General features: G+C 49.3%; 1 protein-coding gene across 4 annotated transcripts in view; it reads right to left on the reverse strand.

The window, feature by feature from the left end:
- Positions 1-22,815, reverse strand: part of ABCC1 (ATP binding cassette subfamily C member 1) — a 155,198-nt gene that overhangs the window by 62,313 nt on the left and 70,070 nt on the right. For all 4 annotated transcript variants that reach the window (XM_052652082.1, XM_052652080.1, XM_052652081.1 and 1 more), the window contains exons 6-11: positions 22,210-22,271; positions 20,396-20,527; positions 9,547-9,777; positions 8,170-8,347; positions 6,807-6,968; positions 226-318 (exon numbers count right to left, since the gene is read on the reverse strand). In XM_052652082.1, the coding sequence (XP_052508042.1) occupies positions 226-318; positions 6,807-6,968; positions 8,170-8,347; positions 9,547-9,777; positions 20,396-20,527; positions 22,210-22,271 (858 nt within the window). The remainder of the gene's footprint in view (positions 1-225; positions 319-6,806; positions 6,969-8,169; positions 8,348-9,546; positions 9,778-20,395; positions 20,528-22,209; positions 22,272-22,815) is intronic.

Below are 22,815 nucleotides of genomic sequence, written 5' to 3' on the forward strand. Positions count from 1 at the left end.
TGAGAAGCTTTAAAAACCCGATGCCCAGGCCCCACCCATATCAGGTGGCTCAGAATTCCTGGAATGGGGCGTGGGGACCAGCATTTATGAAAGCGCCCCAGAGGATTCCCACAGGCAGGCAAGGCTGAGGCCCCCATGGCCTTTGCAGAAGGAAGTCAGCCAACACTTCAGTGGAAAGGCCTCAGGCAGGGGCCCGGCTCGGAGCCCATGGAGACACTGCCTTACCTGGTAGGTCTTGGTCTTCATGGCCATCACAGCATTGAGGGGGACCATGAGGACCATCACGGCCACCCCCGCCAGGACGGAGGGGCCCAGGTTCTACGGGAGAAACGAGAACAAAGCCTCAGCACAGGGCCTCCACAGGCTGAGCCACCCCATGCAGTTCTTTCACTTCTCAGACTGATCCCAGAGCATCCCTCAGGGCCCCACAAACCCTATAAGAATATTAAGGCCACGATCCTTTATCTGAAACCCTTAAGACCAGGTCGGGGCTTTTGCTGTTGTTGCTGTTATTTATTTTTCACTGAAGGATAATTGCTTTACAGTATTGTCTTGGTTTCTACCAACAGGGTGGGTTTTGCAAATGAGAACTGAAAGATTTCATAAAGGTAATGAGATATGAAACAGAAAATAGTGAATACACCCACCTGACGGGCTATCTTGCTCAAAGGCCCCTGGCTGGGGTCTGGGTGCTTGGGTTTGGAGAGAGCTCCCAAAATTGTCAGAACTGATGTAAGACTGACTCACTGTGCCTAAATGGTACAAACAACATGGCTTCTGCTGATTAAGCCTTTTCCCCCGTGGTGTCTGGAACTTTGGTCTGCGCCAGGTAGAGGCTACCGGTGTGATCAGCCCTCAGTGAAAACCCTGGACTCGGGGGTCTCTCGAGAGCTTCCCTGGCTGGTAACGTTTCACACATGTTGTCACAGTCGTCCAAACTGGGGAATTAAGTACCTCTTGTGTGACCTCTTGTGTGAACTAAAATGGACTGGAATGGGTGAATTTAACTCAGATGACCATTGTATCTACTGCTGTGGGCAGGAATCCCTCAGAAGAAATGGAGTAGCCATCATGGTCGATAAAAGAGTCCGAAATGCAGTACTTGGATGCAATCTCAAAAACGACACAATGATCTCTGTTCGTTTCCAAGGCAAACCATTTAATATCACGGTAATCCAAGTCTATGCCCCAACCAGTAATGCTGAAGAAGCTGAAGTTGAACAGTTCTATGAAGATCTACAAGACCTTTTAGAACTACCACCCAAAAAAGATGTCCTTTTCATTATAGGGGATTGGAATGCAAAAGCAGGAAGTTAAGAAACACCTGGAGTAACAGGCAAATTTGGCCTTGGAATGCGGAATGGAGCATGGCAAAGACTAACAGAGTTTTGCCAAGAAAATGCACTGGTCGTAGCAAACACCCTCTTCCAACAACACAAGAGAAGACTCTACACATGGACATCACCAGATGGCCAACACCGAAATTAGACTGATTATATTCTTTGCAGCCAAAGATGGAGAAGCTCTATACAGTCAGCAAAAACAAGACCAGGAGCTGACTGTGGCTCAGATCATGAACTCCTTATTACCAAATTCAGACTCAAATTGAAGAAAGTAGGGAAAACCACTAGACCATTCAGGTATGACCTAAATCAAATCCCTTATGATTATACAGTGGAAGTGAGAAATAGATTTAAGGGCCTAGATCTGATAGATACAGTGCCTGATGAACTATGGAATGAGGTTCGTGACATTGTACAGGAGACAGGGATCAACACCATCCCCATGGAAAAGAAATGCAAAAAAGAAAAATGGCTGTCTGGAGAGGCCTTACAAATAGCTGTGAAAAGAAGAGAGGCGAAAAGCAAAGGAGAAAAGGAAAGATATAAGCATCTGAATGCAGAATTCCAAAGAATAGCAAGGAGAGATAAGAAAGCCTTCTTCAGCGATCAATGCAAAGAAATAGAGGAAAACAACAGAATGGGAAAGACTAGAGATCTCTTCAAGAAAATTAGAGATACCAAGGGAACATTTCATGCAACCATAGGCTCGATAAAGGACAGAAATGGTATGGACCTAACAGAAGCAGAAGATATTAAGAAGAGGTGGCAAGAATACACAGAAGAACTGTACAAAAAAGATCTTCACGACCCAGATAATCACGATGGTGTGATCACTCATCTAGAGCCAGACATCCTGGAATGTGAAGTCAAGTGGGCCTTAGAAAGCATCACTACGATCAAAGCTAGTGGAGCTGATGGAATTCCAGTTGAGCTATTTCAAATCCTGAAAGATGATGCTGTGAAAGTGCTGCACTCAATATGCCAGCAAATTTGGAAAACTCAGCAGTGGCCACAGGACTGGAAAAGGGCAGTTTTCATTCCAATCCCAAAGAAACGCAATGCCAAAGAATGCTCATACTACCGCACAATTGCACTCATCTCACATGCTAGTAAAGCAATGCTCAAAATTCTCCAAGACAGGCTTCAGCAATACATGAACCGTGAACTTCCTCATGTTCAAGCTGGTTTTAGAAAAGGCAGAGGAACCAGAGATCAAATTGCCAACATCCACTGGATCATGGAAAAAGCAAGAGAGTTCCAGAAAAACATCTATTTCTGCTTTATTGATTATGCCAAAGCCTTTGACTGTGTGGATCACAAGAAACTGTGGAAAATTCTGAGAGAGATGAGAATACCAGACCACCTGACCTGCCTCTTGAGAAATCTGTATGCAGGTCAGGAAGCAACAGTTAGAACTGGACATGGAACAACAGACTGGTTTCAAATAGGAAAAGGAGTACGTCAAGGCTGTATATTGTCACCCTGCTTATTGAACTTCTATGCAGAGTACCTCATGAGAAACGCTGGACTGGAAGAAACACAAGCTGGAATCAAGACTGCCGGGAGAAATATCAATAACCTCAGATATGCAGATGACACCACCCTTATGGCAGAAAGTGAAGAGGAACTCAAAAGCCTCTTGATGAAAGTGAAAGTGGAGAGTGAAAAAGTTGGCTTATAGCTCAACATTCAGAAAACGAAGATCATGGCATCTGGTCCCATCACTTCATGGGAAATAGATGGGGAAACAGTGGAAACAGTGTCAGACTTTATTTTGGGGGGCTCCAAAATCACTGCTGATGGTGACTGCAGCCATGAAATTAAAAGACGCTTACTCCTTGGAAGAAAAGTTATGACCAACCTAGATAGTATATTCAAAAGCAGAGACATTACTTTGCCGACTAAGGTCTGTCTAGTCAAGGCTATGGTTTTTCCAGTGGTCATGTATGGATGTTAGAGTTGGACTGTGAAGAAGGCTGAGTGCCGAAGAATTGATGCTTTTGAACTGTGGTGTTGGAGAAGACTCTTGAGAGTCCCTTGGACTGCAAGGAGATCCAACCAGTCCATTCTGAATGAGATCAGCCCTGGGATTTCTTTGCAAGGAACGATGCTAAAGCTGAAACTCCAGTACTTTGGCCACCTCATGCAAAGAGTTGACTCATTGGAAAAGACTCTGATGCTGGGAGGGATTGGGGGCAGCAGGAGAAGGGGACGACCCAGGATGAGATGGCTGGATGGCATAACTGACTCGATGGACGTGAGTCTGAGTGAACTCCGGGAGTTGGTGATGGACAGGGAGGCCTGGCGTGCTGCGATTCATGGGGTCGCAAAGAGTTGGACACGACTGAGCGACTGAACTGAACTGAACTGTGTGACTCCAGGGTGAGAGGACGCCTGGAAGCTTGTCCCTGATTCCCCTTCAACCTTTGTTAATCTTGCTGTAACCCTAGCAAATCATGAACCTGCTGGAGTCCAGGGACCCCCTGACATAGGTGGATATGCCTGTATATCGCACCCCACCATACCCTGGAACAGCACTCCATAAGGAAATGCAATTCTTTTTTTCAGTAGCAAATGGGAAAATTCCCACTGAGAGGGATAATCAAGATGATAAATCACACATCTGCTCAGGTCAGCTCTGGCCACCAAACGAGTTAAGAAAATCTTTCGGTTTTTAGAGCTTTTTGATATGAGGACTTGTAGATAAGAAGCTATAGACTGCTCTGTGGTCCTATTTGCAGATTAAGGAAACTGCACCTCAGAAAGGTTAAGAAATCATGACTGGGGCAAGGTACGGATCGACATTTTTCAACGTGCAAGTTACACACATCAGAAGAGACAGCCTGAGGAGTCTGCCCAGTGTATACGCACTCAGCTGAGATGGATGGTCGGAACTACAGGGTAAGCATGTTAGTCCCTTCCAAGGAGTCACCCTTGGGTGCTCCAGTCCTAGTTACCAAAAAGCTGCTCTACTGCTCCAGCCTACTGCTCCACTGTCACTATGCCAACAAAAGTCTGTCTAGTTAAAGCTACGGTTTTTCTAGTAGTCATGTATGGATGTGAGCGTAGGACCATAAAGAAGGCTGAGTGCCGAAGAATTGATGATTTCAAACTATGTTGCTGGAGAAGACTCTTCAGAGTCACCTGGACAGCAAGGAGATTAAACCAGACAATTCTAAAGGAAATCAACCCTGAATATTCATTGGAAGGACTGATGCTGAAGCTTAAGTTCCAATACTTTGTTCACCTGATGCAGAGAGGCAATGCATTGGAAAGACCCTGATGCTGGGGAAGATTGAAGGCAGGAGGAGAAGGGGGTGACAGAGGACGAGATGGTTGGATGGCATCACCGACTCAATGCACATGGGTTTGAGCAAGCTCTGGGAGATGGTGACGGACGGGAGCCAGGCGTGCTGCAGTCCACGGGGTCACAGAGTTGGACACGACTGAGCGACTGAACACCAACTGCTCCAAATGTTTTCTGTGATGGAGCTCTGCTGAGTGACGATTAATCTACCTCTAAGAATGAAGGTGATTCCTACCAACAATCTGAAGCATTCAGAATCAACTCTGAAAGCAAATCATAGTAACTAAAAGACACCGGGCAGATCTTTGTACCATGTACTGCTCAGGGAACACTACCTGCAGCAATTCATTCAACTGTCCTGACATCAATCACTGCAATGATGTTTCCTGACTGTCAACAGTTTACAGATGAGGACATCAAGACGTAGTGACATTAAGCCCTAAGAGCTGCAAGAGGCAGGATCTGAACTGGGGCCCGATTTCAGAGCCGTCTTGTTGCCTGTTATCCTATGTTCTTGACTGTCAGAGAAAGCATGGTTTTGGTCTGATAAAGCAGTTCCCAACCAGTGAGGCATATTCCCCCAAGGGACATTTGAAAACGTCTGGAGACCTTTTCGCAAGTGGTGGTGGGAGTGTAGGGGTGAAGAGGTGGTATGTGATTGGTGTCTCCTAGCGAGAGGCTAGGGAGGAAACACACAGATCAGCCCCCAACAATGAAGAAGCATCCTGCCCCACGTATCAATAACACTTTCAGCAACTCTCATTTAAAATAAAGCCATTTTCTTAGTGGTCCACAAATCAACCCTGAAGGCAATTCTAAATGGACTGTTCCACGACAGCACTTTCTGGGGGAAGTAGATGCCCCAAGACACCTGCCATGAAGAAGTCCATCTAATTGAAAGGGGGCAAAAATCAGAGGAAGTGGTATTTATCACAGCCTTAAATTTTGGGATAGTGTGGAAGTCCTTGTCATCAGTAGGGAGGAAAGAGAATTCCTGGTGGAAGGAAAGGCATGTGCCAAGGCCCAGAGGTAGAAACAGTAAGGCCTGGATTAGGCTATGAGCATCTTTGCTCATCATCTTCAAACTTTGGGAAGTGCCCTTCCCATGTGGAAGGGCTGTCAATCACACCCCTTTCACAATGAGAGAGAACATGTTACCCAGGCTGGCCAATCAGAGAATGCTGCCTATTTCACCCTGACATTTTTCCAAGGATGCGACTAGGACTGTGCTGGGCCACAGGCCTCCCTGGGAGTCTGACTGAGACAAAGAGGAAAGGAGTTATCTTCTCTTTTGTCTGGCACCAATACCTGTGAATGTGATATAAACCCAAAGCTATGGAAGCCATGTGAAGAAATCCCACTGAGAATGAAGTCAACTCAGAGAAACACCAAGCTAAGAAATGATGAGGGCATGAGCTTGCGTCCTTACAGCACTGCTTGAACTCCCAGATCCATCCATCCCTGAAGCCCGTCCCCTAGACTCTTCAGTTATCCCACCCATAAAATTCCCTTTACTTCCTTATGTTGCTCTAAAATGCACCTCTACCCCCTGCAACTGAAAGACCAACATAACTTAGGACTCATGAATAAATGAGTTTGCTGACTGTTTGGGAAGACACAGAGGGAGAAATACAATGGATATGTTATAGAGTGGTTAACTACACTTACTGTCAAGAAAAGAAATATGCAAATAAATACCACATCACCTGAGAGAACATAACCCAACAACTGAAGAAAGGACCAAAATATCCAGGAGTTGGCTGACAAGCCAGAAAATAAAATGTGAATGACGGCAAGAAACGGAAGAAAGGACCAAAATATCCAGGAGCTGGCTGACAAGCCAGAAAATAAAATGTGAATGACGGCAAGAAACGCCAGCAAGCATGTTATATGGCAGCCTGGATGGGAGGGGGGTTTAGGGGGAGAATGGATACATGTATACGTATGGCTGAGTCCCTTCACTATTCACCTGAAACTATCATAACATTGCTCATCAGCTATACCCCAATACAAAATAAAAGTTTGTGTGTTTTTTTTTTAAAGAAATGCCAGTGAGCTACAGAGGTTCTTATCCCTGGCACCCACTCCCTCGCCCCCCACTGCCCACACATGAAGGTCCCTCCCCACACGCCACGGAAATGACGTCAAACACACACCAGCCACAGGAGGTAGAGGGCAAGGATGACTTGCAGAGGGGCTGACCAGATCATGTTAATGTACGTGGCCAGGTCCATGAACCTCTGGGCGTCCACGGACATGAGGTTGACAATCTCCCCGACCGTGGAGGACTTTCTGGCCGCATTGGTGATCACCAGGGCCTGTGGGACAAAGGAGAGGGAAGGAGGGTGGGTGTGGTGGGGGAGAGCCAGGGCCCCCGTCCAGGCCCACGTGGAGGAAGGAGACAGTGCACCAGCGGAGAGGTCGCCGCTTTCTCCTCCCCTGGTGGCTTATCTGCCTTCCCAGCCCGTGTGTCTCGTCACACAGCCCCCTCTCTTATCGACAGCACCCACTGCCTCCCCCATCCTGAGCTCGTCAGTACAGAAGGGACCTCAGAGGTTGCCTAAACCCGGCTTCATGCACTTGAGTGTGTACATGTACACACACACTCCAGGTAGGCTGTTAGGAGACAATTTCTGACTCCGTAAGACTGGAGGGGGACTATCCATTGCTAACAAGCCCCAGGAGATGCTGACACTGCTGGTCCCCACTTCACCCTGAAGGACCAAGGTCTCGGCCAGGGTCTCTCCTTTGTGACACTACTGACACCTGAGGTCAGATGATCCTCTGGGGGGCTGTCCTGTGCACTGCAGGACGTTCAGCAACATCCCCAGTCTCCACCCCTCCACCCCCAGTTATGACAACCAGACACTGCCAACATCTCACGGAGGGATAAACTCGCCCTGGCTCTCGATGGCTTCATGCTGTCACCTAGGGAGTTTTAGAAATACTGATGCCTGGCCCCCCACCCCTAACAGAGATTCTGACTTGATTTGGGTGCAGCCTGGTCCTTGGAAGTTTCTGAAGCTCCCTGGATGAGTCTAACATGCAGACACGGCTAAGAGCCAATGATCAAATCCATCTTTCCCTACCAGCTGCCGAAGAGCTTCTTCCTAACCTGTGGGGCCCAGAGGCTAAGAAATGAAGGGGCCGAGGAGGTAATTCAGTTCCCTTAAGGCTCTCTGTGCTGAGAGTCTCTCATCCACGGGAGGTACCATCTTCTCGGTTCAAATGGAGAGTCAGAACACGCTCACACATAGTACATTAACAGTAGGGCGAGGATCTGGATCGTCCCAACTCAAGAAATGCAATTACCCGCAGTGGACCCGGGCAGGGGGGCTCCTGGGCACTGCCCCCCAGACAAGCCTCTAGGAGTAGCTCTGCTAAGCTGTCAAGCCTGATGGTCACCCCCTGCCAACCCACAGCCATTCAGACCACCTTCATGCCGCTGGTCTGCAAGCTGGGCCTGAGAGGTGACCTGGCCAAGCCCCCACGAGGGTTCCGCGGGGGGCCGCGCCCCACCTTCCGGTATACGGCCCCGATGACGGCCGTCTTGATGCGCATGCCGCTGACGAAGCAGATGTGGAAGTACTGGTGCAGCACCAGGGTCTGCAGGCAGGCGCTGATGAACAGCAGCGCCGTGTAGAAGTAACCCTGCCATTCCGGGGCCTTCTTGTCGTTCACGAAGTTGATGAGCAACCTGTGCGGCAGCGAGGACAGAAGCCGGCGTGAGAGACCGCGACAGCACGCGCCCACGCGGGGGCAAGCCCTCTGGTGTCGGCAGGTGGCGCTCTCCCGAGCCAGCCGGGCGAGTCGGGCACTCGCGCTTTGGTTTCAAGGATGGGAAGCCCAACCCACCCGGGGCTGCAGGGGTGAAGCCCGGGGCTCCTCACACTGACCGCTCCGCCTCAGCAGGCAAAAGTGACCCAGCAAGGAGCACAGGGCAGAGGGAAGGAGGCAAAGAGAACAAAGGAGTGGCCCTAAAGAGACACAGAGAAGCAGAGATGGAGGGAGGGAGGGAAACCTTTCTTGTTTCAGCTCGAAGCTTTCAGACAATCGGACACTCCCTTGAAGGAAAGTTAACAGGGCTCAAAATAGCCTGGAGTGAAAACTCTCCTCTGCGTCCTCCCCACCATTCTATGCAAAACAAAGAACTCTCACCAGAAGGAAAAAATGGACAGTAAGGTTGATTACGCCCAGCTCCCAGCTGGTCCCAGCCTCTGACTGATCTGAATTCCTTGCCCCAGCCCTTTAAGAGATAACTAATCTGACAACCTTGGAGAAGAACAGGCCCCTTAAGACAGTGAAGTGAAGTTGCTCAGTCGTGTCTACTCCAGGCAAGAATACTGGAGTGGGTTGCCATTTCCTTCTCCAGGGGATCTTCCCAACCCAGGGATCGAACCCGGGTCTCCTGCATTGCAGGCAGACGCTTTATCCTCTGAGCCACCAGGGGAGACAGTAAATTTCCACATATATGCCTACAGAGCCTTACTCTTTTCTTGGGTTAGCGCAGCAGCTCACTAACCTGACTGCTTCCCCTTCTCGCCTCACTAAAGGTGAGCTGTTCTTGCAAAGTGTCGGTCTCTCTTTTCCCGAACCTCACCTTCTCTAACTCCCTTACCCTACATCCCTGCTGTTGACTTCCAGAGATAAGCCTCCGTCTTCTCCCTTCTGGCTTCAGGGGAGCCTGGTAGATTTCTGTTTCTGACAACCATCGTGGTTTAACAAGCCTTTAAGATGGCTTATTAAAGCAAAGCATCAGGGAAAGCAGGTGAGGATGGGGAGACTTGGCTCTGAGCCCAGGGAACCCTGAGCGTGTGACCCCAGGGGAGGGTGAGGGGTGTCGCCCAAGTGGAAGGTCAAGGACGATGCCCGGCTGGGATGGGGTGGGGGGCTTACTTTAAGATCTCCGGGCCAGCAAACATCATCAGGTCATGCACAGCCTTGAACAAGAAGCTCATGAGGAAGTAGGGCCCGAAGGTCTTGTATAACACCTTAAACAGGGACGGGTCCCGCTCCTTCTGGGGGCACTTGACAATCAGAGCCTCGGCCTCTTCGTTCACATCCACCTTGGAGCTCCCTTTGGGCTTGGCGGGGTCCTTGGAGGAGTACACGATCTTCACCGGCTGCCTAGAACACAAGGAGTGAGGAGCGGCTGTGGGGTCTGCCAGAGCCTCAGCCCACCAGCCGGGAGAGGACTGGAGAAGCTCACCCCCACAGAGGCCTAGCCCCAGAAAACCAGTCACTGCAGAGAAGCAGCCGAGCATGGCAGTTACGACCGCAGACTCAGGACCCCGGCCAGCTGTGTGACTTCAGGTGAGTGTCTTAACCTCTCCAGCTCTTAGTTTCTTCATCTGTACAATGGGGGGAAAGTAGGACTTGCCTCCCGGAGCTTTCGTGAAAATTCAGTGACTTACTGTAGGTGAAGGGCTCAGAAAAGCGCCAGTCTCAAAGTGACCTACAGAATCAACGCAATCTGTATCAGAATCCGAGCGCTCTGTACAAATGAACAAGCGAATCCTAAAATTCATATGGAAGCTCCAGGGATAGAAAAGAGCCAAAACAATCTTCAACAAGAAAAGCAGAGTTGGAGGATTTACATTTTCCAGTTTCGAAACTTACTACCGGACAACCATAATCAAGACAGACATGTTGCTGCTGTTTAGTCACTAAGTTATGGCCAATTCTGTTGTGACCCAAGGACTGTAGCCCACCAAGCTCCTCTTTCCATGAGATTTCCCAGGCAAGAATACTGGAGTGGGTTGCCATTCCCTTTTCCAGGGGATCTTCCCAAGTCAGGGATCGAACCCACATCTCCTACATTACAAGTGGATTCTTTACTGTCTGAGCCTCCAGGGAAACCCCCAAGACAGGCATGAGGATGGGCATATACAGAGATCAATGTAACCCAATTCAAAATCCAGAAATAAACTCAATTGATTTTTGACAAAGTTGTGAAGACCATTCAACAGGAAAGGAATCGTTTTTTTCAACAAATGGTATTGAAAAACTAGATAGCTACAGGCAAAAGAATGAAGTTGGACCCTTACTTCACACCGTATACAAAAATTAATTCAAAATGGATGAAAGACTTAACACAGAACTAAAACTGTAAAACTCTTAGAAGGCAAAAAGGGGGCAAAATCTTTACGACCTTGGATTTAGCACTGGATACTTAAATACGACACCAAAAGGACAAGCAACAAGAGAAAAAAAATTAACTGAATTTCATCAAAACCAAAAACTTCTGTGCTTCAAAAGGTGCTACCAAGAAAGTGAAAAGACAGCCCATGGAATGGGAGGAAATATTTGCCAATTAAAAACCTGGTAAGAAAAAAGACAACCCAATTTTAAAAAGATGCAAAGAAGACGTGTGAATGGCCTAAGCACATGAAGTATTGCTTAACTTCTTTAGGTCATCAGGGAAATGCAAAGCAATACCAGGATGAAACACTGCTTCACACCCACTAGGACGGCTATCGTCAAAAAGTCAGATAACAAGGTTTCAGGGATGTTGAGAAATCGGAACTCTCATACACGCCCCTGTGAAGTCCCCTCCCACTCAGAATCGGATACTGGAGAAATGACTTCACAACTCTGTCAAAAAACGGAGAGTTGTCACCTGCAAGATTAGGTTGCAGAAAACATCATGGCTTCTGTCCTGCCCTCTCATGAATCACTCACTCTGGGCAAAGCCAACCACGAGGTCATGAGGACACTCAACCAGCCTTCTGGAGAAGACCCCATGGTGAGACTCTGCCAACAGCCAGCACAGTCATGCCCACCATGTGCAACGTGGAAGGAGATCTGTGCCCCCAGCCAAGCCTTCAGATGACTGCAGCCACGACAGACCCTGAGCCAGAACCACCGACCCAGACCCATCCCAGATCCCTGACCCAGAGACATGGTGTGAGACAGTAAATGTTCGTTCTTCCCTAAGCCTGCTACATTTTGGGTGACCTGTTGTGTAGCAATAGGTTCAGTTTACCTCTCCCACAAAATGCAGACAAAGCAACACCCTCAAATGGCCAAACGTGAGCTCCAGCTCCAGCTCCTCCGCACACAACCATAAGGTTCACCATTTACAGAATTTGTCCACAGCAGGAGATCACTGAACAGCGCTTAATCACAAGGGACTGTTGCCTCTTCCATCCAAGCCACACCTAACAATCTGGACCAGCTCAAACGCCCTCCTGGAGACCGCAGCCTCCCAGTCTGCCTTGGTTCCCTCCCCATCCCTACTCCAATGGGCACTGGTCTGTACGTGCATGCATGCTAAGAAACTTCAGTCGTGTCTGACTCTGTGACCCTGTGGACCACAGCCCACCAGGATCCACTGTCCATGGGGATTCTCCAGGCAAGAACACTGGAGTAGGTTGCCAACCCCTCCTCCAGTGGATCTTCCTGACCCAGGGATTGAACCTGAGTCTCTTACATCCTCTGCATTGGAAGGCAAGTTCTTTACCACTGGCGCCAGCTGGGAAGTGGTAAGAGATCCGAGCACTGGAGTGGGCTCTGTCAAATCCAGATCCTTCCCTTCGATGTTCCCACCCCAGGAAAGGACCAGAAACACGGGAATCCTCCCTGACCCCCTTTCCTCCACGCTCCCAGGTCCAATCAGGTGTGTGTCATGTACGTCCCACTCCTGGAATGTGTGTGCAGTCATCCATCCACACTATCCATCACCACGGCCTCCAACCCACACAAGTGACCATCACCAGGGACCCCCCCCCGTGCTCCCCCATTCCCTTCTACTCTTGTTCCCTGACAACAAAGCCCCTGCATGGCAGCCAATGGGATCCTCCTAAAGCACTTCATTCCCCAACCTCGGCTCCACTGCTGGCTTCCCAATGCGTCCAGACTCAAACGTAAACTCTGGGTGAAGTTGTAGGATTGCCTGTGGCTGCTGCGACCAGTGAACACAAACGAGTGGACTGAAATAACACAAAGCTCACATCTCATAGCTGCAGAGGTCAGCTAAGCTGGCCCGCAGGCTCCATGGGAGAATCTCTTCCCACCTTTCCCAGCATCTAGAAGATGCGTGCATACCTGGGCATGGAGGGCCTGCCTCCTCGTCCCGCCAGCAGCTCAGCACTTTCCCTCTCTGACTTCCTGTCTCCTCCTTATAAGGACCTTCATGATGATTACATCAGGCCCACCCAAAAAACCCAGCATAGTCACCTTTCTCAGAATCCTGAACTTAATCACATTTGCAAAGGGACTCTGCCAGTTCCCCAGGTGGCACAGTGGTATGGAACCTGCCTGCCAATGCAGGAGACACCAGAGGCGCAGGTTTGATCCCTGGCTTGGGAAGATCCCCTGGAGAAGGGAGTGACAACCTGCTCCAGTATTCTTGCCTGAGAAATCCCATGGACAGAGGAGTCCTGCGGGCTACAGTCCATGGGGTGACAAAGAGTTGGACATGACGGAGCACACCCTGAGCTGAACTTTGCCATGTAACGTATACACAGGTTCTGGAGATCAGGATGTGGATATACTTTATTTTGGGGGGGTGGGGGTGGGGAGGACATTCTACCAACCACAGAGGATTATTGCTACTTCTTGTATTGTCAGTGAAAGCACTTTCCCTGCTCATTTCACTGACTTGCCCTGAAGCTGGGATCTTGGCGGGGATTTTTAGTGTGATTTCATTCTGCACACACATGCCCTCTTGGAAAGGAGGACAACAAGGCAGGGCAGGGGGGACAGGAAGTGGCTCCGTTCCCCACACCCGCCATTCATTTTCTGCACCACGTCCTAAGCTGGGCCCTGGCACTGACACAGGATCGTTTTTGGCGGGCCAGTAGACAGGCGGCCAAAGGGCCTGGAGGAAGGTCTCGGATGGGCAGAGAGGAGGAAGGCTCAGGCCTGGGTGGAAGGAGCAGAGGGAGGGACCAGCTATGGCGAGTCAGGAGAGAAAAAGACATCCAGTGAACAAGAGGCTTCCAAGGGAAGCAGGCGCTCTTGGAGGGAGGAAGAAAGCTGGGCATCTGGATGGTCTGGCCGGGAATGGAAGGAAAGTTGGAGAGGGAAGGTCTGAGTCAGGAGAAAACTGCCCAGGACAGGGGAACAGGAAGGGTGGGGAAGCTGGAAGCTGGGAAGAAAAAGGAACTTGCCCATCGCGCTCTCCTCCACGAAGGCCCTGCTTGGGGCTGAGCCATGGGGAGAGCCCCGCGATCAAGCAGCCCTGTGAGAGAATCTGATCAGTCTGTGTGAGGGGCAGGTATATCATGGAGGCTTCCTGGAGGAGGTGACATCAAAGCTGAAACCTGCAGGATGAGGGAGCGAGTCCACTCGGTGAGAGAAAGGGCACTCTAGGCAGGGGGAACTGGATCAGCATGGCCTGGGACTGAGGGATTTTGAAAAGAGGTGAGGCAGCCACTCCAAGAACCTCAGGGAACCAGAGCAGACTGGGCAGGGAGTGAACCAACCAGAGGCCCACAAGGAGCTCCCACAGGCTGTGCTTGTCATTTGTTATAAAAAATAAATAAGATCTCTAACGTTGTGGCCAAAGGCAAAAATCTCAAACTGAAAAAGGTCATAGCTCAGTCAATTTTATGGATGTACTCTGAGCATGGTCTTTGATCCGTAATATCCAGTGTAATACAGAAGGGCAGAGAATGAACTTAACACCCTTAACGCACATTTTTATCCTCCTCAGAGCTGTAGGGATGATGGTTTTGGAAACCACAGATGGGTGTGGCAACCGCCTCCCCACCCCTACTAAAGTACAGCTGGGTAAGATTTTAACCGTGTCCCATACTCAAGATCATTCTCCCCCTTTCTGTTGTTGTTGGAGAGCGCTTTTTGTTTCTCACAAACAGGCTGTCAAGGGGGTTTCTCAGCCTTTGACGTGACGATGACTGGGCCAGAGACCAGGCTCTCTCTGACATCTGGCAGGAGTCCCCAGCCCTGGTACTGGTCGGTGGCCTGTTAGGAACTGGGCAGCACAGCAGGAGGTGAGGGGCAGACGAGCAAGTGAAGTTTCATCCCTATTTACAGTCGCTCTCCCCCGCTTGTATTACCACATTATCATGATGTAACAATCACAGAAATAAAGTTAGGGCTTCCCAGATGGCTCAGTGGTAAAGACCCCACCTGCCAACGCAAGAGACACAGGAGAGGCAGGTTTGATCCTTGGGTCAGGAAGATCCCTTGGAGAAGGAAATGGCTACCCACTCCAGTATTCTTGCCTGGAAAATCCCATGGACAGAGGAGCCTGGCGAGCTACAGTCTGTGGGGTCACAAAGAGTCAAACATGACTTACCAACTGATGCACCCAATAAATGTAATGCTCCTGATCATCATGAAACCATCCCCTACCTCCTGCTTCATGGGAAAACAGTCTTCCATGAAACTGGTCCCTGGTGCCTAAAACGCTGGGTACCACTGATGTACTGGACCATCCCAAAGACAATCCCACCAGGCACCCATGTAGGTGAAGAGCCTGGCTTGTTGTTGTTCAGCTGCCCAGTCAAGTCCGACGCTTTGCGACCTCATGGACAGCAGCAGGCCAGGCTTCCCTGTCCCTCACCATCTCCCAAAGTTTGCCCAAGTTCGTGTTCATTGCAGAGTCTGCCTAAAATCACCCAAATCTATGGATTTGTTTGTTTTTGCCATGCTGTGCAGCTTAGATCCCTGACCAGGGATCAAACTCAAGTCCCCTACAGAAGAAGCACAGAGTCTTAACTATTGGACCAACAGGGAAGTACCCCAAATCACCCAAATCTTGACTCTAACTCCATCTTCAGCATAAATTCACGGCTGTTATCGTTGTTCAGTCGTTGTGTCTGACACTTTGTGACCCCATGGACTGCAGCATGTCAGTCAATCCTAAAGAAAATGAACTCTGAATATTCACTGGAAGGACTGATGCTGAAGCTGAACCTCCAATACTTTGGCTACCTGATGCAAAGAGCTGACTCATTGGAAAAGACCCTGATGCTGGGAAAGACTGAGAAAAAATCCACACACAGCATGTATTTTCTTTTGCAAGATGAAATACACCTTGATTTTTTAGAAATGCAGTCAGCGTGCAAATTAAGTTTTGTTCAGAACTTTGCCAAGTATGAATCGCCACTTCGCAAAACCCTGTCCGTGAGGGTGACGATGGTTCTGGTCTCCAGAACCACCAGACCCAGCTGGTCAGGACTTGCAGCTGCCGCAGAAAAGGTTCCACTTATGAGCACACAGCAATTCCTCGCTCTCTGTTCTAGCGCGTGCCTGAGTGTTTACATAGACACACATGGCGATTCATTACAAATCACTCACCTTTTAGCTTTAAAGCTTAGCAAGAACATTTTGCTGATTTTTAAACTAAGACACATGGTTGGGTTATGTTAATGGATATCCTTACATTTAAGGAGGTATTATACTAATATCTATATTTAATGTCTTTAATAATAATGTCTTTCTTATTAAAGGGGGCAATGGATCTGAAAGGTTGGGAACCATAGCTTAACACCTGTATTTCGGAGCCTTTTGGTTTTTGTTTGTTATTTGCTGTTTGCAATCCTTTATGAAATAGAGACAATTAAGTTAAAATGGCCACCTTTCTTTAAACACTACTGCTTTCTTATGAGTATAACTGATATAAGATCAGAGCTTCCCTGGTGGTTCAGAGGGTAAAAAAAAAAAACTGCCTGCAAAGCAAGTGCAGACATTTCAAGTGCACAACCTGATGGACATATTTATACACCTGTCAGACCATCTGGGAAATCAAGACAATGAACACACCTATCACCTCCACAGGGCCCTCCTCTCTCTGGAATTTCTCCCTCCCATCTGACCACTTCCTCCTCCTTCAGGCCGCCACTGATCTGATTTCTGTCACTACTGACTTGCTTTCATGTTTCTTGACTGGCACATAAAAGGAATCACCTAGTAGGTACCGCTACCTGGCTTTGTTTGCTCAGCTTAATTATTTAGAGATTTTCACGTTGCTGAGTGTATCAACAGTTCATTCTGTTGTATTGCTCAGAAGTGCTCCCTTGCATGGCTACACCAAGATTTGCACACCTATTCACTTGTTAACTGGAGAAGAAAATGGCAACCCATTCCAATATTCTTGCCTGGAGAATTCCATGGACAGAGGAAGCTGGTGGGGTGCAGGCTGTGAGGTCACAAAGAGTCAGACACGACTGAGTGACTATCACTTACTCACTTGTTAACAGCTGTCTGGGTTCCTCCCAGCTTTGACCACCACACACAAAGCTGCTATGAACATCTCTGCACGAGCTCATGAACATACATCTTCGGTTCTCTCAGGTATACACCTAGGAGTAGAATGGCTGGGTGGTATCGTAACTGTTTAACTCCCATGGCCGATACATGTCGATGTGAGGCAGAAACCACAATACTGTAAAGCAATTAGCTTCCAATTAAAATAAATTAATAAATTAAAAAAATATTTTTTGATGTGGACCATTTTTAAACTCTTTATTGAATTTGTTACAATATTGCTTCTGTGTCATGTTTTGGTATTTTGGCCACGAGGCCTGTGGGATTCCCAGCTCCTGGACCGGGGATCAAACCTGGACCCCACCCCTGCCTTGGAAGGTGAAGTCTTAACCACTGGACCACCAGGGAAGTCCCTAACTTTTTTTTTTTTTAAACTGCCCAAGTCTTTTTCAGAGCTGCCAAATCATTTTATAGTCAACCCAACAGGAACCACTGTCCAGCGTAGCCTTAATCTATGGGAGGCCATTAAGTTGAGAAATTTCCACTCTTTTTTTGTTACACTCAAAATCATCTGATAAAAACCAATGAACCACTGGATTTTAAAACCCAAAGGTCAGGAGAGTGGGGGAAGCAGCTCGGACCTGGCCCTGAGAGGAGGCACTCAGGGGTGAGGAGAGGAGGTGGAAGCCTGAGCCCAAAAAGCCAAGGCAGCCCTCCTGCCCAGGTCTTGGTCCCCTGCTCCCCAGGAGCCCCTGGGCGCCCAGCAGACCCTCCCCACCTACACCGACACCCCCAGGGGTCACAGGTGCTGGCATGGTTCACACCTCCAGGAGTAGAGCCAGGGACCCATCTCCCTCGATTCTCGTCCCATGATCCACCATCCCCAGAGCATCCCAACTGGTTGTTACAAAACAGAACTCCCGGGGGCTTCCCTGGTGGTCCAGTGGCTAAGACTCCACACTTCCCATGCAAGGGCCCCAGGTTCAATCCCTGGTCAGTCAACTAGATCCCACAACGTGCCGCAACTAAGAGTTTGCATGCCGCAATTAAAGATCTCACATGCCAGGAAGACCCAGAGGATGTGCCACTGCCCTGCAAAAAGCCCACCTGTCTTCCCACCACATCCGGGATCAAACCCTAGCCCAGTACCATAGCCTATGAAAGTGAAAGTGAAGTTGCTCAGTCATGTCCGACTCTTTGCGACCCCATGGACTGTAGCCCACCAGGCTCCTCAGTCCATGGAATTTTCTAGGCAAGATTACTGGAGTGGGTTGCCATTTCCTTCTCCAGCGGATCTTCCCACCAGGGATCAAACCCAGGTCTCCCGCATGGCAGGCAGACGCTTTACCATCTGAGCCACTAGGCAGATCCATGAACCCCTGCAAATACTTCTCTTGCTTTTTCTCCTCCCGTTCTCCCCACCTCTTACTGCACTTCAGCCACACAAGCCCTGTGCTGCTCTGTCAGCACGCCACCTCACCTCTACCTCAGGACCTTTGCACTAGCCGTTCCTGCGAACTGAAAGCCCTTTCCCATGTTTGCACTTAGCTCCCTCCCTCCTTTGACACCGAATCTCCACTCAGAGGGGCCACCCCTGACCACCCAACCCCATCACTCTGGCCCTCATGGCCCCTCCTTGTTAAGCTCATCATCTCACTTCACACTCTCTCCAGCTTCTCACAGGGTGTGTTTGACTTCTTAAGCCCTGGATCCCACATGGAATCTAAGTTGCACCAGACAAGGATCCTGTCTCTCCTGTTCCACTCTCTGAACCTCCAGGGCCTAAACCACGCTCAGCACATCGGCAGTCATCAACTCTATCTGCTGAACAAAACAACCAAAGGCCAGGCTGGTGATGGAGCTTCTCCTAGCAAGTCTCCTTGCTGACCTCTCCCACAGCTGCAGCAACCGGCTCATGGGCGGAGCCCCAGAGGACAGCCGGGTGGGCACCCCCTGCCACCTCGTGTGGGAAAAAGCCTGTGGACACGCCTTCTCGTCAGGGAGGAGGCTGCAGGCCAGGCCAAAGGGAACCGGAAACCCCAACTATGCCCGAGAACCTCCACTGGGTCACAAACACGGCACCCAGCCAGAGTCACATGCGCACAGAGCACCTCCTCACCACGAAGGCCACAGACGCTCAGCTCAACCCACCTCCCAGGAGACAACGTCTCCTCTGTTCATGGCCACTGCAGACCGTCACAGGGTCCTCTGCTGACGTCCTGGTGGCCAGCAGCATCAATGGCCCACATTCCCCACCCACAGCCTGATGCAGCTTGAAGACCTGGAGCTTGGGCATTCCTGCAAAAGGTGAGGAATTGGAGAGCCAGGGTTCCTCTCCTGGGAGGCCAGCTGCTCTGTGGGGCTGTGCACCAGGCTTGGGGCTTCCCAGGGGGCACAAGTGGTAAACAATGCAGGAGACGCCAGAGACGTGGGTTTGATCCCTGGGTAGGGAAGATCCCTTGGAGGAGGGTACAGCAACCCACCCCGGTATTCTTGCTTAGAGAATCTTATGGACAAAGGAGCTGGGCAGGCTACAATCCATAGGGCTGCAAAGAATCAGACACAAATGAAGCGACTTAGCACACATGCACGCACACCAGGCCGGGCCCTCGTCAGCCAGCTCTCCACGGTGGGCACCATCCCATAATGACTACAGGGGGACTGACACCATCCCCTGCCATCAGAGTCCCTCGCGAGTTCCTGTCGGGCTTCTCTGGACGCGGGATGCGTCTTAAGTCAATGTCATAGCCCGGTTTAACTGGCAGCTGTTTTCCTTGGTGCATCACACAGGTGATGACATCATAATGATGCACAGCACAGCTGATCACTCTTATATTTGAAGAAATAAGACACAATACATGCTGGAGAGGCCCTTGCCTGACGCCCAAAATAACCCCGATTGACAGAGCTTGGGGTTGGCATACAGCTCGCAAGGAGGGGAGGGTGTGAAATCCAAGACAGAGAGTGAACAGTGATGTAAACCACGTACTCAGTGTAGTCTTATAGGCTGCCACCGATGTGCCCCTCTGGTAGGGGTACCCTGACAGCGGGTGGGGGAGGAGTGTGTGCAACTCTGCAGCTTCTGCTCAGCCCTGCTGCGAACCTAAAAGTGCTCCAAAAAATAAAAGTCTGTTGAAAAAACAATCCAGTGCAGCCCAAATCACCCTCAACTGGGGCTTCTTAGGCTGAACACCTCGAGAAGCAGTTGATTTGACGTGTCAAACCAAACCATTTAAAACAGTAAGAACGCTTAGGATGCCAGCTGCTCAGAGAGAAGCGGGGGGAAACAAACAACTCTGGGAGGACGGGGTCGCTGAGGGTCGCGGCAAACAGAATCCGCTCACTTGACATCTTTCTCTTTTCTCTTCTATCCAAATTGCCTGAGCTACATGTTGGACTCCGTTCACAGGTGAGCAAACCGTGGTTCTGGGAAGGGAAGCAGCCCGCCCAGGGCTATGACACTTAAGGGGTGGCACTGAGACCATCCCGGGCCACAGTGGAGGGACAAGGCTATCGGGTCAACCTAGTGAGCGTCCGGCTTGCCCGTGGCCGGATGCCTGGTACTTACTTTCTGGACTTGGCACATTCCTTCTTCCAGTTCTTTACCAAGACCGGCACGACTTGTTCTGACGTGTCCTCCTTATTCAGGGACCAGAGGTCGGTGCTCTCCAGGGGCTGGCGGTAGCCCTGAACCATCATCCTGTGGCCAAAACACAAGAGGGGAGGCGATGAGAGTCAGAAGGAGATGACACGATGGCCCTCCCTGCTACCGCAGCCCACACAACCGCAGGCAGCCGTGATCAGGGAAATCTCAGCATGAATGGACATGTGGGCACATGGCATCATTACTTCGAATTCCGTTAGATCCCCCAGGAAAAACGGCCTCGTTTTTAGGCAAATATACAGAGTATTTAGGAGGAAAGTAGCAGGATGTTTCTAATTTACTTTCAAAAAAAATTTTAAGGCTAACATCGCAGAGCATTAACCATCATTATATTAGGTGATGAGTTTAAGGTTTATTAGCCTAGTCGTTCTGCTTTGAACACTTTCATTATAAAAGGGAAACTTAGTATTTTAACTTGTTATTTCGAAAGATTTCAAATTCACAGAAAAACCATAGGAATTGTACAAAGAATTCCTGTCGACCCTTCACCAAGCTCAAGACTGTTCACATTTCACAAGTGTGCGAACACATACAAGGCAGACCTCAGAGATACTATAGGTGCGTTTCAGACCACCATGATAAAGTGAATACCACAACAAATCGAGTCACAAGAATTTTTTTGGTTTCCCATACTACAGTTATATTTACGCTAGCGTTATGTCTAAAAAGTAACATACAGAGCTTAACTTAAAAATTCTGTATTGCTAAAAAATGCCAAGTTAAGCATCATCTGAGCCTTCAGCAAATCCTAGTAATAATAGCAAGGATGACCATAATAAATATAATAATAATGAAAATGTTTGAAAGATTGTGAGAATTACCAAAATGTGACACAGAGACACAAACTGAGTGAAAGCTGATGGGAAAAGCGTGCCAACAGACTCATTTGACACAGGGTGGCTACCAACCTTCAATCTGGGAAACACGGTAGCTGGGAAGCACAATGAAGCATGCCTCTATCTTTTTTCTGAACCATTTCAGAGGAGGCTGCAGACCCTCCACACCTTCACCCCTAAATATCAGTGTATATCCCCCTAAGAGAAAGGACACACTCTGATATCACCAGAGGACAGAGACCAAAATCAGAAACATGAGCTTGGCTGGCGTGACCTGTGGGCCATGCCCAAACTCCATCAACTGTCCCAGAGCTCTTCTTTAACAGCAACTGAAAATCAGTTCAGAAAAATACTAAATTACAAAGTGTAAAAAGTTCATAAAGACAAGGAAACAATGCTTGGGGGGGGGAGGAGGAGGGATTTAAATAACCCCTAGTAAGACGCTGACAATGTGCAGAAAACAACATGCAAACCAGAGGAGGCCGAGCAGGCAGTGTGCTGAGCTGCGGGTGGCGGCGCCTCTGCTGCTACCAGTCCAGACACGCTTCTCTCACCCCCTTTCCCTGTGTTATTTATTTCGGGGGGTGGGGGGGGGGGCGCGATCATTATTTATCTCAGGGGGGAGGGGAATAATGATAATAATTACACCCAGTGCAAAACAAAACCAGCCAAATCTGAAGCTGAGCCAGGAGTGTGCAGCTTCTTGCCCAGGCCGAGCTATTTATACATGTATCACATGACTGCGGGCTCAGGGTCGGTGTCTCCAAGACCCATGCCCAGGGCACACACACTCAGGACACAGCCCTGCCGGCAAGCGCGAGGGAGGGAGAGCTGCACACTGGTGGCCCAGCACTCGCCCGAGGTTTGGGGGCCAGGACTTACCCTGTGATCCACCAGAAGGTGATCCTGGAAAGGAAGGAGGCACTGGATTCCGGGCAAGGATTCTATGGAGAGAGAGCACAGGGTGCAGAACCCAGGGGAAATGACAGGTTAAACTTCTCGTCTATGCCAGCTCCAGGCAGGGAGCAGCCAGCTTCCCTGGTCCTCCCAGTGGGCCAATGGTTCATTCATTTATTAGTTCATTCATTTATTCCACAAATATTTACTGAGCATCTACAAAGTGGCAGGCACAGACAAAGTACTAGCATTATCTCGTATCTTCACAGAACCTGGTATGACCTCTATTCCTCTTTCTTTCATTCACTCACTCACTGATTCTACAAGTATTTTCTGAGCACCTACTATACACAAATCTGAACTAACAGACATAACCCTAATCCAGGTCAACTGCTAACACTCTGCTAGCTAGTAACAGTTCTGTTTTAAATGTTTTATGAAAATGATCTCCTTTAATCTTCATAATCACACTAGGAACTAGATAAAGGCATCGTCTCCATTCTGTAGTTAAGGACACTGAGGGGCAGAGAGATGAAAAGCCATCCCCAGGGTGCCAGAGCTGGAAGCGGTGGAGACAGAACATGAGTCCCA

Source organism: Budorcas taxicolor, chromosome 2 (genome assembly GCF_023091745.1).
Source record: "Budorcas taxicolor isolate Tak-1 chromosome 2, Takin1.1, whole genome shotgun sequence".
Taxonomy (NCBI): Eukaryota; Metazoa; Chordata; class Mammalia; order Artiodactyla; family Bovidae; genus Budorcas; species Budorcas taxicolor.